The sequence below is a fragment of the Rhinoraja longicauda genome, chromosome 6 (assembly GCF_053455715.1).
Source record: "Rhinoraja longicauda isolate Sanriku21f chromosome 6, sRhiLon1.1, whole genome shotgun sequence".
Lineage (NCBI taxonomy): Eukaryota > Metazoa > Chordata > Chondrichthyes > Rajiformes > Arhynchobatidae > Rhinoraja > Rhinoraja longicauda.
Genome location: NC_135958.1, coordinates 39085308 through 39101508, shown reverse-complemented (window position 1 = coordinate 39101508; position 16201 = coordinate 39085308). Strand labels below are relative to the sequence as shown.

Genomic DNA, 16201 nt, shown 5'->3' with positions numbered 1-16201 from the left:
CCATTTGTTTTGCCACTAATCCTCTGCCAACACTATGCTTCATCGGGCTTCTATCCCTCATCTAATAATGACAGAAGCAGTAGAAACAAAGAACTGCAAATGCTGGTTCAGCAGACCAGGCAGCATCCCTGGAGAACGTGCGTAACTGAATGATCAGCCATGATCACATTGAATGGTGGTGCTGGCTCGAAGGGCCGAATGGCCTCCTCCTGCACCTATTGTCTATTGTTTCGTGTTGAGACCCTAATACAGACTGAATTATCAGTCTGATGCTGCCTGACCTGCCGGGTTACTCCAGCACTTTGTGTCCTTTTGCCTAATAATTTTACTTCCTTGAAATATAAATTATTATTGTTATCCATCTTTCATTAAGTTACTCCTGTTTTAAGATTTGTGTTAAAATTTCACTTTCCTTAAGGAAAAATCAAAAAAAAATTATTTTGTTTGTTTTGATGTCTAAAATGAAAAAAAGATTTCCAAAATTTGCATTGCAAATTCTGCACTGCACCCTATTCATGTGCAGTCTTGGGAGATAGCTAAGAAGGGAGCTTGCAGAATTTTGAAAATAAGATTCTCATTATTCCTCTTTGAAATTTGAAATATTTGTATGTGGGATCTCTAACATATTCATTTTTAGGCTTGTCCGGTAAATTGTGGACAACAAACTTCAAGAGCATTGTTTAACATATCCTCACTGCTATTAAATACACCTCTTCTTCATGCAGTCAGGATGTGGGGTAATCATATTGTTAATTTTCTGATCAACCACAGGCCTTAAACTGTTCCTTTGCTAAAAGGTTTGTTTACGCACCAGCTCACAAAATCAGGGAATGCTTGTTTGACTGGAAATCTGTGGAGGTGTAAGATGTTATTTTACACATCTGAGTAGATTTTGACTAGCAGAAACAAAGAACTGCAGATGCTGGTTTACAAAAAGAAAAGGCACAAATTGCTGGAGTAACCAAGCGGGTCAGGCAGCATTCCTGAAGAACAAGGTTCTGTTGCAAGGACAATACACCATTAATATTTCTATATTAGATAACTTGTAAGAAAACAATAATTGGAACATTACCTATTATTGTCATGGTGATTCCTTTCCAGGTAAGGGACATGTTTGCAATGGCACGGAAGAATTCTCCCTGCATTCTTTTCATTGACGAGATTGATGCTGTCGGAAGGAAGCGAGGAAGGGGAAACTTTGGTGGACAGAGTGAACAAGAGAACACCTTAAATCAGCTGCTGGTTGAAATGGATGGTAAGTGACAAGAGTAGACGTTCGCAATTACATGCCACACATGCCATTTAATGTGCCTAACAATTAAAATGTAGCTTAATGTAGTAATTAAAATGTAAATAATTAAACTGTCTAGAAGCTAGATTTTGTTATATTGTCCAATTTACTTGCAACTACCATCCATAAATAAAACATCCAACATGTCAAGCATTGAAAGCTAAATCTAGCACTAGAAGAGGGATAGTATGGTTATATTCCCAGGGTTAGTTTATTAGCCAAATAACTAGTTGAATAGCTTGAAAAATAATCTCCCATCTCCAGTGCAGCAAGGTGTCTGCCTTTGTATCTCTCAATAATGCCTTCCATTTCATGTACCATGGTCTCTGTATTTTTGTAAGATCAAAGTTAAATACATAGGTAAAGCAAGATACGTAATAATTTATGGTTTTCGCTTTGGAATATAATCCCCAAAATAACTGGAAATTGCAAACTGCACAACCCTGAGCAGTGGTTTCCGCTTAACCCAGAGTGAGAAGCTTGAGACCCACATTCAAGATTTAAACAAGACTGGCATGTCATTCCAATAATGAGGGAATCCTGCATTATCAATGGTGCTGTCTTTCGGAGGAGAACTTGGGGGTGACTGTCTAAAAAATAAAATAAAATGATGTAATTTTTTTCTCCCAGAGGACTATGAGCCTTTGAAACACTGTTCCTAAAAGGGAGCAGACTCTTTGAATATAGTTAATTCACTGGTAGATAGATTCTTGATAAGCAAAGGGCTGAAAGGTGACCAGGGTTGAGGTTACAATCGGATCTGCCATTAAACAGGCTTGTGGGGCCGAATGGTCTGATCCTACTCTTGAGTTGTATACTTGTACATCCAAACGCAAACAATCTGCCCTGGAAGTGTGGCATATTTTTCACCAAGGTGGACATAATTAAATTTGGAGGCATCTCAGAGAATAAATTAATGCTTGTTAGTCATAGATAATCTGCTTGGAGAGTAAACAGAGGAAGGGAAATAAAGTTCATGGAGAGAGTGAAGATGCAGTACTGCAGTTGCAGGGAATTCCAACTAAAAGTACATGTTTGCTGAATGATTCAGATTTCCATTATAGAAAATTACAAGAAGACTTTTCAGCAGAAAATTGTTGGCTTAGAATAAAATGGTTAATTTGAAGTAACATTTTGAACATTCAGAATTTGAAAATTTACTAAGATGCTGGCAAGGTGGATATTATAATTATATCATTATTAATACCGTGTCAATGTATGTAACTGTCTGATTAGACAATTGTTAACATCTTCATTGTTCTTTTTAGGATTTAATACCAGTACCAATGTTGTTGTACTGGCAGGTACCAATCGACCTGATATTCTTGACCCAGCCTTGATGAGACCTGGCAGATTTGATAGACAAATTTATATTGGTACGTTGACAGCTAATGTATTATGTAACCAGTTGAATTTGAGTTATGTGCAGGTGAGTTAAACAGCCAACAAATTTCTTATCAAACAGCTGTTGAGGTAAATTAGAAAAAATGTGACAAAAACACTCTTAAAATAGTGTTTAGTTTAGTTCTGAGTTACAACGCAGATATAGGCCCTTTGGCCCAACAAGTCCGCGCTGACCAGAGACCATCTTACACATAGGGACAATTTTACAATTGTACCAATTTTACAATTGCATCCCTAACACTATCTTACACATAGGGACAATTTTACAATTGCCATTTAATCTACAAACCTGTACGTCTTTGGAAAGTGGGAGGAAACCAGAGAACCTGGAGACAATCCATGCGGGTCATGGTGAGAACGTACAAACTCCATGACCATAGTCATGGTCGAATCTGGGTGTCTGGCACTGCGCCAATGGCACTGCAGTAAGGCACTGTGCCACAGTGCTTAAAATCTTCGATATTTAAATGACTAGAATTTCTGTATTTATTTAATGGGTAGTGTCTGCATTTATTTCAGCTAGTTTTGCACCCAAATTCCAGGTCGAGACAGTAACTGTTTAATAGTTGGTATAAATAGGTAGGTCGGTATTTCCCCTTATTAGGATCTTGGATACATGGATTTAGGTTTTATAAACGATCTGCTGATCTTGTAAAAGAAAACTAATATTGAAAATCAAAAAATTATAAATGCTGAGTGATGTGAAATAAAAGCAACTAATGATGGATAGCAGATCAGGCAGCATCTGTGGAAAGAGAAACAGGGTTGACGTAAAAGCAATTATAAGGTAGTCTTAAATATCAGGCACTGATACAAGATTATAGTTTTCCCTTGAAGTTGTCACAAGAATGTGATTGTTGAATTTTTAACAATTGTTGAACAACTACTTTAATGTAAAGAGAGGGAGGTTAGAGTTTTAGTAGATAGTGTTTATGGCACGGATAGATTGATTTAAATTTGTGGCACTAGTTTCATACTTCAAGCTAAAATGCAGGAATTATTCAAGCTCAAAATAAATATATAATATCTAATGTTCATTTCTTTTCATTCAAAAAAAAAAGTGAAAATGTTAGACATAGGGCCAATAATTTACTGTAAAGATGCCAGTTTTATAATTTACTTAAATTTGATCTTACTTTGTTATTGTTATTTGCAGGTCCTCCTGATATTAAAGGGCGAGCATCCATTTTCAAGGTGCACCTGAGTCCATTGAAAATGAATTCCAGTATCAGCAAAGATTCATTGGCACGTAAACTCGCTGCACTCACTCCAGGTTTCACTGGTGAGACTCTGATAAAGAATGTAAACTTTGTTAAGTTGCAGCTTCTGTGTGGCGTACAGTCAGTATCAAGTATTCCTCACATATTTATTACCAAGCATATGTGTTCATAGTCCCCAAATACTCATGAGAAAAAAGTTGAAAGAGTGTCCCAGTTTAAATTATTTTAATTAGGATAACAGGCCTGGAAACATAGTATTCAACAGATAACAGAATAAAACCAACAAAAAAAGTTAAATAAATTTTAAAAAACACAATATTAGTGCAAAACAAAACAAAAACCTGAAGTCCCTGGTGCAACCAAGACAGTTCGTAGTTCAAAGTTTAGTTGGTGTTTGTAGTGTTCAATAGCCTGATGGATGTTGGGAAGAAGCTGTTCCTGAACCTGGATTGCAGACTCCTAAACTTTCTTCCCGATGGCAAGAGTGAAAGGTGAGCATGGGCAGTGTGGTGTGGGTCCTTGATGATGCTGGCTGCCTTTTTGAAGCCTCCTATGGTGGAGAGGTCAGTGCCTGTGTTAGACCTGGCAGTGTCCAACACGTTTTGTAATCTCCATCATTCCTGGGCGTTCGAGTTGCCGATCTAGGTTGTAATGCAACCAGTCAATATGCTCTCTACCATACACCTGCAGAAGTTCAATAGAGTATTCGTCGACGTACAGAATCTCCTCAATCTTCTAAGGAAGTAGTGGCATTGATGGCTTTCTTTATGATTGCATCAATGTGCTGGGTCCAGATCTTCAGAAATATGGAGGAAAAAAAGAAATTGGTCGCTTTAACCTACATAATCACTGTCAATTTGCTGTCAGCTCTAAATTCAAGAGAAGAGGCCACACACTGCCAAGGCTGGGCTAGTGCAGAATTAGTTTTATTTTGCATCTTTTCTTTTTTTAATTTTCATCATTTTCTAGACCTTGGTGTGCTTTAAGCTCACACCTAATAGAAAAAAACATTTTTTAATCCCTTTTGCTGCGACTCCCTAAATCCCAGTAAAATATGTTAGTAACATACACCTGAGTCTGATGCAATATTTTTACTTTACTTCAGGAGCTGATATTGCCAACGTATGTAATGAAGCTGCTCTGATTGCTGCTCGGTATTTAAATGATTCAATCCACGTGAAACACTTTGAGCAGGCAATAGAACGCGTGATTGGAGGTATGGTCACAATTTGTGCTGCTTGAAACTCGGTATCTTTGTTTGTATCTGATGCTTTTGTTTTCTTTGCTGTTACATGGATAAGAAATTACTGGTCTCTCATAATAGTGATACCTGATTAGGCACTGCAGGAGACTAGTTAGGAGTTTTGAAATAGTTCTTATACTCAGTGAAATACTGTTTATTCCCTGTTTGGCAAGCTGCTTGTAGTACTCCAGATAGATCTAAAATCACCAGAGCAAAATGTTCACTGATTTTCTTACCACGAATCTCCTGACCTGGGTTTTTCCTGCCTTTCCTGTTTATATTATTTATATATCTCTTTGTATCTATTTTTTTCGTGCAAAGGCTGGCTCCTAGCATGTTCTTCATTTAGCCACATAAATGCAATACTGTCTAATGTACACTGATAAACCTCTCATGGGTATTTTGTTCAGTTTGCCGATATAGTTTTTCCATTTGGGTAGTCGGGTAACTGAAGGTACATGTGCATGTTAAAAGGAAATCAGATACCTGTGTTTTTCACCGTGAATGAGTAATCCTCCATTTCACTGAACATAGACAGCAGTCAAAGAGGGATGCAACACAGAGCCCACCCAGTCCATAAACCACCAACTTGCATTAAATCTTCATTAGAAGTGTGTAGTTTGCCTTGTGGTATGAGCATTTATACTTGTCTCCTATTCTAGCCACCTTATTTTTCTTTCAGTTTATCTGTTGTAGCATGATCACATGAATTCTTCATTTTCAACATGTATACATGAACTTTAATCAAACTCATAATTTCCTGCTTTGTTACTTTTTGAAACATATATGGGGATTTACTTTGCTTGTAATCCTCAGAATGCCAAACTTTTTTCTGTATTTAAGAGCCAGGTGGGCTGTGTAGCTCCTAATAATGCTCAAAGGTCTGAGGAGAAGATTTAGTCAACAGAGAAGATGCAGGGAAGTGAATGATCACTTTAGTTGTTAGTGCACGTCACGTCAACACCATTGGGAATTAACCTACTGACCGAAAGCAATAAAATTCAGGGAGCTGGAGACGACTGAAAACTATATTCAGGAAATTCTGCTGCAATCAAAAACAAGAATCTTTTCAGATCATTTCAAGAATTCCTACATCTGATGACACATCTATATACTAAAACTCGCATTTGTTTGTTTGTTTGTTCCTGAACTACAGCCAAAACAGTACACGATAGCGCAACAATTTTAGGCCCACCTTACTCACCTTCGTCCCTTTGGTGCTAATGGAAGAAATTTCATTGAGATCGGTGTTATATTTTTAAAGTTATTCACATTTTAAAGTTTAAATCTATCTCCTAGGGAGGGAGTGGGGGAGGAGGGAGGATTAGGGGAGCTGAGGGGGATGGAGGAGGGGGAGGAGAGGGTGCAGCACCAATGCAAGAGAGGTTTGGGCCAAACGAGTCCACTTGGTGTAGTTGTAATTAAAAATGTCTTGAATTTTAGAATTGTATCTGTTCTAATTTCTTGTGTATTTATGATGTGTCTTACGATGCTTCGACTTACGATATTTCGACTTTGTGATGGTGTAAATGGCAGGGGGGGACGGGTTGAGGGGGGGGGATTGGGAGAGTGGGGGGGGAGGCGGGGTTGAGGGGGGCTGGAGTGGGTGAGGGGAGGAAGGGGGATGGAGTGGGTTAGTGCGGGAGTGGGGGGGGGGGAGGGGAGTATAGGAGCAGGAGGTTCTGCTGCAGTTGTACAGGGCCTTGGTGAGACCGCACCTGGAGTATTGCATACAGTTTTGGTCTCCTAATCTGAGGAAAGACATTCTAGCCTTAGAGGGAGTACAGAGAAGGTTCACCAGATTGATCCCTGGGATTGCAGGACTTTCATATGAAGAAAGACTGGATAGACTGGGCTTATGCTCGCTGGAATTTAGAAGACTGAGGGGGGGATCTTATTGAAACATATAAAATTCTTAAGGGGTTGGCGAGGCTAGATGCGGGAAGATTGTTCCCGATGTTGGGGAAGTCCAGAACTAGGGGTCACAGCTTAAGGATAAGGGGGAAGTCTTTTAGGACCGAGATGAGAAAACATTTCTTCACACAGAGAGTGGTGAGTCTGTGGAATTCTCTGCTGCAGAAGGTAGTTGAGGCCAGTTCATTGGCTATATTTAAGAGTTAGATGTGGTCCTTATGGCTAAAGGGGTCAGGGGGTATGGAGAGAAGGCAGGTACAGGTTACTGAGCTGGATGATCAGCCATGATCATATTGAATGACGGTGCAGGGTCGAAGGGCCGAATGGCCTACTCCTGCACCTATTTTCTATGTTTCTATGTAGACCAATGCAGGAGATGTTTGGGCCAAACAGGTTCACCCTTTTATCTTTTAAATATGGTGAGGGTTTTTTTTCACTACTAGCCTTTATTCAAAGTAGTGAGTTTCTTATTTCTTACTCCTTCCAGGTTAAAATATATTCTCAGCTCCCCCCTAATCTTTCTTCAATTTTAAATCTGTTAACACTAATTTTTGACCCATCTTTACCAGAAAACAGATAATCTCTAAATTGTATCTAGATGCTCCATGATGTTATGTGCATCAGTTCAGTCTTTGGTCTAAAGGTGGCAATGTTATATTCTGCAATTTTTCCTGACAACATGTTCAAAAGTCTGCTCAGTAACCACTCTAGTGCTGTCATAATCTTTCCTGGAAAACTGTGTGCTTAAACCATCATGTCAACACTCTCTAACTCTCTCTCTCTCACTCTCTCTAACTCACTCTCTCTCTCTCTCTCTCTCTCTCTCTAACTAACTCTCTCTCTCTCTCTCTCTCTCTCTCTCTCTCTCTCTCTCTCTCTCTCTCTCTCTCTCTCTCTCTCTCTCTCTCTCTCTCTCTCTCTCTCTCTCTCTCTCTCTCTCTCTCTCTCTCTCTCTCTCTCTCTCTCTCTCTCTCTCTCTCTCTCTCTCTCTCTCTCTCTCTCTCTCTCTCTCTCTCTCTCTCTCTCTCTCTCTCTCTCTCTCTCTCCCTCCCTCTCCCCCTCCCTCTCTCTCTCTCTCTCTCTCTCTCTCCCCCCCTCCCTCTCTCTCTCCCCCCCCTCTCTCCCCCCCCTCCCTCTCTCCCTCCCTCTCTCCCTCCCTCTCTCCCTCTCTTCCTCTCCCTCTCTCCCTCTCCCTCTCTCTCATTGCCAGAAATAAATCTGTCTTTTCATGGTTTTCAAACTACACCTTACCAAAGCCTCTCTCTCTTTGCGTTCTGTGTGTGTAGGAGATTTGCAATATTCTCGATTTTTATTGCCAGAAATAAATCTGTCTTTTCATGATTCATGGTTTTCAAATTATACCTTACCAAAGCAGCTGAAGTATTTAAGCCTCAATGGCTATTTTATTTATTGAACATCTAACCCAAATTTCCACTGGTCTCTGCTTCAATTTAAATTGACTTATTTCAGTTGTTATTGTCCCTCTTGTTCTTTTTTTAGGATTGGAGAAAAAAACACAGGTTTTGCAGCCAGACGAAAAAAGGACTGTTGCGTATCATGAGGCTGGACATGCTGTTGTTGGTTGGTTTCTGGAACATGCAGACCCCCTGCTTAAAGTAAGCATTTGTTGGAATTAGGGAATAAATTATTCTGCATGGTAAATATTCATTACATTTCTTAACATTGACTAAAATGAGTGAAAACACGAAGCAGTGGACAAAATAATTTCAAAATTAATATCAGTTCAGTTGTTTTCTACTCCTGATTCATCCAGGGTTTAAAATTATAATCTCTGACTGCCTGCTTAATGATTGTAATCATTGGAACAGGTTGGTCCTTTCAAAGACATGGAACGATTTGAGACAACTTTGTAACCGAGAAGAACGAAAATGAATCAAAATGGCGCAGTCTGTCATAAATGTTAAATGAGTTTATAAGGAATAGGGCAGATCTGCTGACCCTGAAATGGCCGCCAACCTCCCCTTAGACTAGAATGTTTCTTCCACTTGTGGCCTTAGATACAGCCTTCTGCCACGAGACTACATCGGCACAGCTCAGCACTGTCTATCACAATGGTGAGCTCTCCCAGCAACTGCTCTCATAGAATGGCTTTGTTAGTTAGTGAGATCCTCTTCACAGACTTTCAATGGCACACCAGAAGTCATTAAACAAAATATTAAAAACTTTAAATTACTTTTCAAAAACTTAAATTCGTATGTTCACGGAACAATTAAAGCCTTTTAAATTACTTGAATGAAATCAGACGGAAAGACCTGCTGACACTGGTTTCTTCCCATTGATTTCAATCCAGCTGTTGAACTTACAAAATGTTGAACCTGGTACTGGTTCACCAACACATTTCCCAGCCCCAAAACACTGGAGCAACCTGCAGCATAGATGTCAAAGACAATAACAAGGCATTCATTTTCAGTGACAGGTCTGATAGTGGTGCCTCACTAACTCAACGGTAGTTTAATCCAGCACCAGTACTGAATATAAAGACTTCTGCAAGTAAATCCAATTAAGTACAAGAAAGGTGCTGATGATGTCCCAGTAATTCTTTTGGGTGTACACTATAATGGGTCAGATGTAGTTCAGCTGGTTATCTTTCCGTAGGTTTCTGCCATCAGTCCCTAGACACACATACAGAGATACAGCACAGAAACAGGCCCTTCGGCCCGCTGAGTGCGTGTCGACCAGCAATCACCCCGTACACTAACCTACACACATGAGGGACAATTTTACAACTTACTGCATCCAATTAACTTACAAACTTGTACGTCGTTCGAGTGCAGGAGGAAACTGGAGCACCCAGAGGAAACCCATGTGGTCACAGGGAGAACGTACAAACTCTGTACAGTCAGCAGCAGTAGCAGGATCAAACCCAGGTTTCTGGCGCTGCAGGATCAAACCCAGGTTTCTGGCGCTATATCTCACAACCTCACAAATTGGCCTATGTGAGCAGTGAGCAGATGGTGTGCATTGTGATGCAGTTATTAGTATTGTAGTACTATTCCATTGCATCATGCTCGATCCAGAGCAGGCAAATTAGGGCCGTCTGACTAGTCCATTTCTCCTCTACACCAGCAGGAAATTGCTCAGTTGCTCTAATGCCCTGCTGACCCCATTGCCAAGATCTACAAGGGCTGCCTGACGAGGCAGCCACAGCAGTCGTCCTAGCTCTCTCATATCAGCATTCACCAGGTCAGCCTGTAGGCTGGAAGGAAGATTAAAAGCATAAAAACAATGCACTGGCATGTACTGTAGTCATGTACTATTTATAGTGCTAATTCTTCAGGGAACATTGAGTTTTATTTTTGAGCTATGTTTGCGTTTCGCTGTATTCAGGTTGTATTGCGCTGGACTATTACTGTACAGCTGTTAGCAAAAAAAAGCAAAATATTTTCCCAAATTGTACCCTATAGGCAGTATTTTATTTCCCAGTCTACCACAGATAACACAAAATAAGCTAAATTAACAGAATAGACTTGAATGAAAGGGACCATTAAGTTTTACCTGTACTGTTTTTTGACGCTTTAGTTTACTTTAGAGATATAGCAGGGAAACAGGCCCTTCGGCCCACTGAGACTGCAGCGACCAGCGATCCCCACACAATCCTACACACCCACGAGGGACAATTTACAGTTATACCAAACCAATTAACCTACAAACCTGCACGTCTTTGGAGTGTGGGAGGAAACTGAAGATCTTGGAGAAAACCCACGTAGGTCATGGGGAGAACATGCAAACTCCATACAGACAGCACCCGTAGTCGGGATCGAACCCGGGATCGAACCCGGGCTACAAGCGCTGTAAGACAGCAACCCTACCGCTGTGCCACCCTTGAACTTGAACGCTCTTGAACCTTTGAGCTCAGTATAGCAAAGATTTTAAGTCACCTTTAATGCATATTACCAATACTTTATATTGAGCTTTATGAATACTTAAATATGTAATATATATCTCTTTCTGCAGGTATCTATCATACCTCGTGGGAAAGGCCTTGGCTATGCACAATACCTGCCTAAGGAGCAGTATCTTTACACAAAAGAGCAACTTTTTGATCGCATGTGCATGATGCTTGGCGGGCGAGTATCTGAGCAGATATTTTTTAATCGTATCACAACTGGTGCTCAGGATGATCTGAGAAAAATCACACAAAGTGCTTATGCCCAGGTAAACTGTTCTGAGAACAGAGCGCGTGAATTGAGAGCAAGAGTCACCATTCATTAACATCATGGTTGATCATGGTTAATCTGATTTTAACAGCTCCACCCTTTTACCCTTGATTCCTCAATAAGATCAGGAATCCACCTACCTACCTCAGCATTGAGTATATGCAGTGATCTTTCCAGTGTTCACTGGCCTAGAGAATTATCTTCAAAATACCCTCCAAACTTCCTTCCGTTTCCTTCTAAACCGTGTGATCCTTCCTTTGAGATGACTTCAGTCTCCCTGTTGCTTCCCTTCTCTTCTGCTCCAAATTATTGAGCATTCTGATTTTACTGATGTGCTCCTGAATATATACTCTTGCACCATGTTTACAGCTTAATTTTACTATAGATTTTCAGACTTCTAAAATTTGCTCACTGTTCCTTTCATCCTACTTCCTTACACATCTCCTGTAAAAAATCTCTCCTTCATGTTATTTAACAACCTCGTTCAATCTTGTCTTCAACTGTCTATTCACCCGTACCAGCCACCCAGTTAAATTGCATTACCCATTCTACTCTGTCCTCCAAAAATCAAATGATTAGGATTAGAGTTTGTACGTTCTCCCCGTGACCTGCGTGGGTTTTCTCCGAGATCTTCGGTTTCCTCCCACACTCCAAAGACGTACAGGTATGTAGGTTAATTGGCTGGGTAAATGTAAAAATTGTCCCTAGTGGGTGTAGGATAGTGTTAATGTACGGGGATCACTGGGCGGCACGGACTTGGTGGGCCGAATGGCCTGTTTCCGGCTGTATATATATGATGATGATGATGATGATGATGATTGAAGCTTTCTCCAAGAAATGAGAACCACAGAGTTGCACAGCACATAAACAAGACCTTCAGCCCACCATGGTCTTTATCCCATCTCCACTCATCCCATTTGCCCACACTAGGATTGTATTCTTCTATGCTTTGCCTATTTAAGTGTCTTTCTAAATGTCTCTTAAATGTAATAGTTTTTATCTTATTCTATCTACTGCCTTCACCAGCAGCATGTTCTGGATGTCAACCACTCTATGTTAACAAAAAAACTTGCTCTTAACATCGTCTTTAAACCTCCTACTTCTTTCTAATCTTAAAAAGTATGCTCTCATGTTTTTATTATTCCTTCCATGGAAAAAAAATGTTGACAAAGTTTCCACAATGCCCTCCATAATGTTTGGGACAAAGACCCATCATTTATTTATTTGCCTCTGTACTCCACAATTTGAGATTTGTAACATCATCTTGTAAAGCGGCTATATAACATCCCAACATTTATATTACATTCCTGTCGTCATGTATGGTCTCTTTCAGGAAACATATATGGTATGTTACTATGGATCTACATCTGATCAGCAGCAGACATAGAACACTCCTGCTCCACACAGCTGTTATTTACTCGATTTCAACATAATCATGGAGATCTGATCTTTTTTGCCTATTTTTTTGTTTGTTTCTTATCTCCCCTCACCCTATCCCCTTTATCAGATTGTTCAGTTTGGTATGAGTGAGAAACTTGGACAAGTGTCCTTTGACCTTCCACGTCAAGGAGATTTCGTGGTTGAAAAGCCGTACAGTGAGACCACAGCACAGATTATCGACGAGGAAGTCCGGGCCCTTATTGGTACCGCAAGCCAGCGAACCTTCGAATTATTGAAGGAAAAGCGAATAGAAGTTGAAAAAGTAAGTAATTATATGATACAGTTAGATTGTAATTTCTGCACAGACAGACTCTCCACCTTGCTTCACTGCAAAGGGTATTTCAGTTTCTGTTATCATCAGTCAGATATTCTTTTGAAGACTGCAAAATTCTAGATTACTTTGAAACTGTGTCATTCTATTCCAAGCTTTCTTCATTAATTGGTCACCCAATGCTCATTCATTCAGGATTCAGGATATCTTTATTTGTCATCCAAAAAACAAGTATTTTGGATGAAATTTAGTCACCCACAGTCCAACAATAAAAGCAATAAAATAAGCAAATTACACAACCCCAACCAACACAAAAAAAAAAGAAACATCCATCACAGTGAGTCTCCTCCAGTCCCCTCCTCACTGTGATAGAAGGCCAGAATGTATTTTCCCTTCCCCTGCTGTCTTCTCCCGCGGCCAGGCTGTTGGAGTTGCCACGATCCATAACATTCAATTGGTGCTTCTACCATGCTTTATAAGTTTTCTGATATTTTCATTACTGCCTGTATTACCAGAGATTATATTTTTTACAGATCATTTTTTATTAATATAATGCAGTTCCATTAATGTGTAGGAAGGAACTGCAGATGCCGGTTTAAACCGAAGATAGACACAAAATGCTGGAGTAACTTAGCGGATCAGACAGCATCTCTGAAGAAAAGGAATAGGGTGACATTTCAGGTCGAGACCTTTCTTCGATCTGAAGAAGGGACTCGACCCGAAATGTCACCCTATTCCTTTTCCCCAGAGATGCTGTCTGACCCGCTGAGTTACTCCAGCATTTTGTGTCTATCTGCAGTTCCATTAATATTATATTGATTTATGTTTTGGATAAAAACAATATACTCTTTGTATGTTCATATACAATTTTTTTTAAAGTATGCAGTGAAAGGAAACACAAAATCTTGGCAACATACACAAGTACTTTTTGTTACTGAGACCACTTTAATGAATTAATTCTTCAACTGGTCATATCATCCTATTTTTTTTCCTCTGTTGTGTTCAGATTCATATGTTAATGTCGAACTTTCTTCTTTTTAACCTGTTTTCCATGTTGCTAACTTCAAAATAAGTGAAACATTCTCTCTATTCCAAGATTTTGTCGACAGTAGATTTTAAATCATGTTAGTTGTCCATCCACTTATTTTGAAATGACCCCTAACATAAAAGTAGTGAAGATCAAAGTTTTGTCACTGAAACAATATTGATTATCTGTGCTGTATAAAAGAATATTGCCATGCTGCAGAACCTTTGTTTCGATGTGGTTATGCTTTATTCTTAATTGTTTGTGTCGTCATTTGTGAGCAGAGCACCAAGGCACATTCCTTGTATATGCACATACTTGGCCAATAAACATTCATTCATCTATTCAGAACAAAACAATTTTGTATTTAATTGGCCAAAATGTAAAGTTGTTTTAGATATTACTAGCACCTTCATGTTTGTTCACACAAAGACACCAAACAACTTTCTGAAATCAGTAGTACCAGATCACTCTCATAACCACACCCCTTTTGAACTGAGACATGCATTTTCTTTCTTCGTTTTGTTAGGTGGCTGAACGGTTGTTAGAAAGGGAAGTTCTTAATAAAGCAGACATGGTTGATCTGCTGGGACCAAGGCCATTTGCTGAAAAATCCACCTATGAAGAGTTTGTAGAAGGAACTGGTAGCTTTGAAGAAGACACCACTCTACCTGAAGGTCTAAAGGATTGGAACCGGGAAAGGGAAGAGAGTAAAGAAGAATTGCCACAGAAGCAGCTAGTCTGAAATATCTCAGCAGCTTTCTGCCTTGGACTATTGGAGAGCTTGGTGCTGTCCAAATTGCATTGCTGATACAAGGAGAAAACAAATGCGCTGTTTGGAGCAGCTCATATTTAAGACTACATGATGACCAAGGCCGTATGAAGCCGTTTTTGCAGTTCCATCTTGCATTGATCCAGCTGGGACGGACGTTGATTTATGACTCAATTATAGAAGGTTTTTGCTGAGCCTGCTAGATTCCTGGACTCAAGCTGAATCTGATAAAGCCATTTCTCTCTGGAGGGAATATGATCTGTATCTATTAACACATGAAAGAGCAAGAGTGAATATAAAGGAGAACTGGAAAAATTACATGAATAAATTTCAATGATTGTTAGCTCTATTTAAAACGTGTTCGTACATATGAATGTTCAGCTGCGAACAAATATTTTCTTCCCTTGTATTTGCCAATATTTATAGGGTTTTTTTTGGCATTATTTTCACTATATATAACAAATTTAATAACATAAAACAATATGCTGCTTAGTGTCCATTTTATTTCAAAATAATTTTCTCAGGCCTAAGCCAGGAAAGAATTAATGACAGGTCTGGTATTTATGACCGATTACAAATTGCAGTTCAATCCATCAACTTGCATAGGGGGCAGCAAAATACAACCTAAGCAAATGCAACGTGACATATGAGCGTGCAACAGGAACGTGTGTTCAGCGGCTAATTCTTTTCAACCTAGCCATGTTCCAGTAACTGTTGATGTCTTGTCACAATGGCTGGTATCTTTCTTTGACAGTATGGTACTCTAATATATTATTGCCAGCTGATCCAAAAGTGATCAGTTTGGCTTATGTTTAGGAATACATATGTTATGTAATGTCCAATATTTAGATTTATGGCACTGTAATCCAGGGTGAAACAATGAGGGGAGTGGGAAGTGCAGGAGGAACTCAGCATGTCCGGCAGTATCTTCAGACTCTGACATGAAGGGTCCCGACATGAAATGTTGGCTGTCCTTCTCCATCCCAGATGCTGCCTGACCCACTGAGTACCCCCAGCACTTTGTTTTTTTGCTCAGGATTCCAGCATCTGTAGCCTCTTGTGTCCTTGTGAAACAGAGGTCTCTTTGTAATGTGAAATATATATTTTGACATTGTATATGACTGATTTCTTTCCAAAAGATAGTCTGAGAAACACTGTGAACTGGGCCATTTATGGGTCATTCTTTATTTCGCAGGCAGCATGGAATCCTTTCTCAATGCAAGAAATGTGAACCATAATATGCCCAAACGTTGTCACATTTCCATCCCAGGCAATATCCACCATAAACATGGACCTTTTACATTTTATTTTTTTCAGCTGCAGAATGGCGTCCACTGTTTGCATTCTCTTAACTGCCTTTAACTGTACAGCTCAGATGATTCTGTTGCAACTGACTTTCTATCTATGTCAATAAGAGTATTGTTTCTTTGAAATGATAATTTAA

General features: G+C 39.6%; 1 protein-coding gene across 1 annotated transcript in view; it reads left to right on the top strand.

Moving 5' to 3' along the window:
• Positions 1 to 15871, top strand: part of LOC144594399 (mitochondrial inner membrane m-AAA protease component AFG3L2-like) — a 41682-nt gene extending 25811 nt beyond the window's left edge. The window contains exons 10-17 of the mRNA XM_078400841.1: positions 1102 to 1255; positions 2560 to 2667; positions 3852 to 3977; positions 5021 to 5131; positions 8573 to 8688; positions 11048 to 11248; positions 12758 to 12952; positions 14515 to 15871. Of these exons, the coding sequence (XP_078256967.1) occupies positions 1102 to 1255; positions 2560 to 2667; positions 3852 to 3977; positions 5021 to 5131; positions 8573 to 8688; positions 11048 to 11248; positions 12758 to 12952; positions 14515 to 14730 (1227 nt within the window). The 3' untranslated portion in view covers positions 14731 to 15871. The remainder of the gene's footprint in view (positions 1 to 1101; positions 1256 to 2559; positions 2668 to 3851; positions 3978 to 5020; positions 5132 to 8572; positions 8689 to 11047; positions 11249 to 12757; positions 12953 to 14514) is intronic.
• The last annotated feature ends 330 nt before the right edge of the window (positions 15872 to 16201 follow it).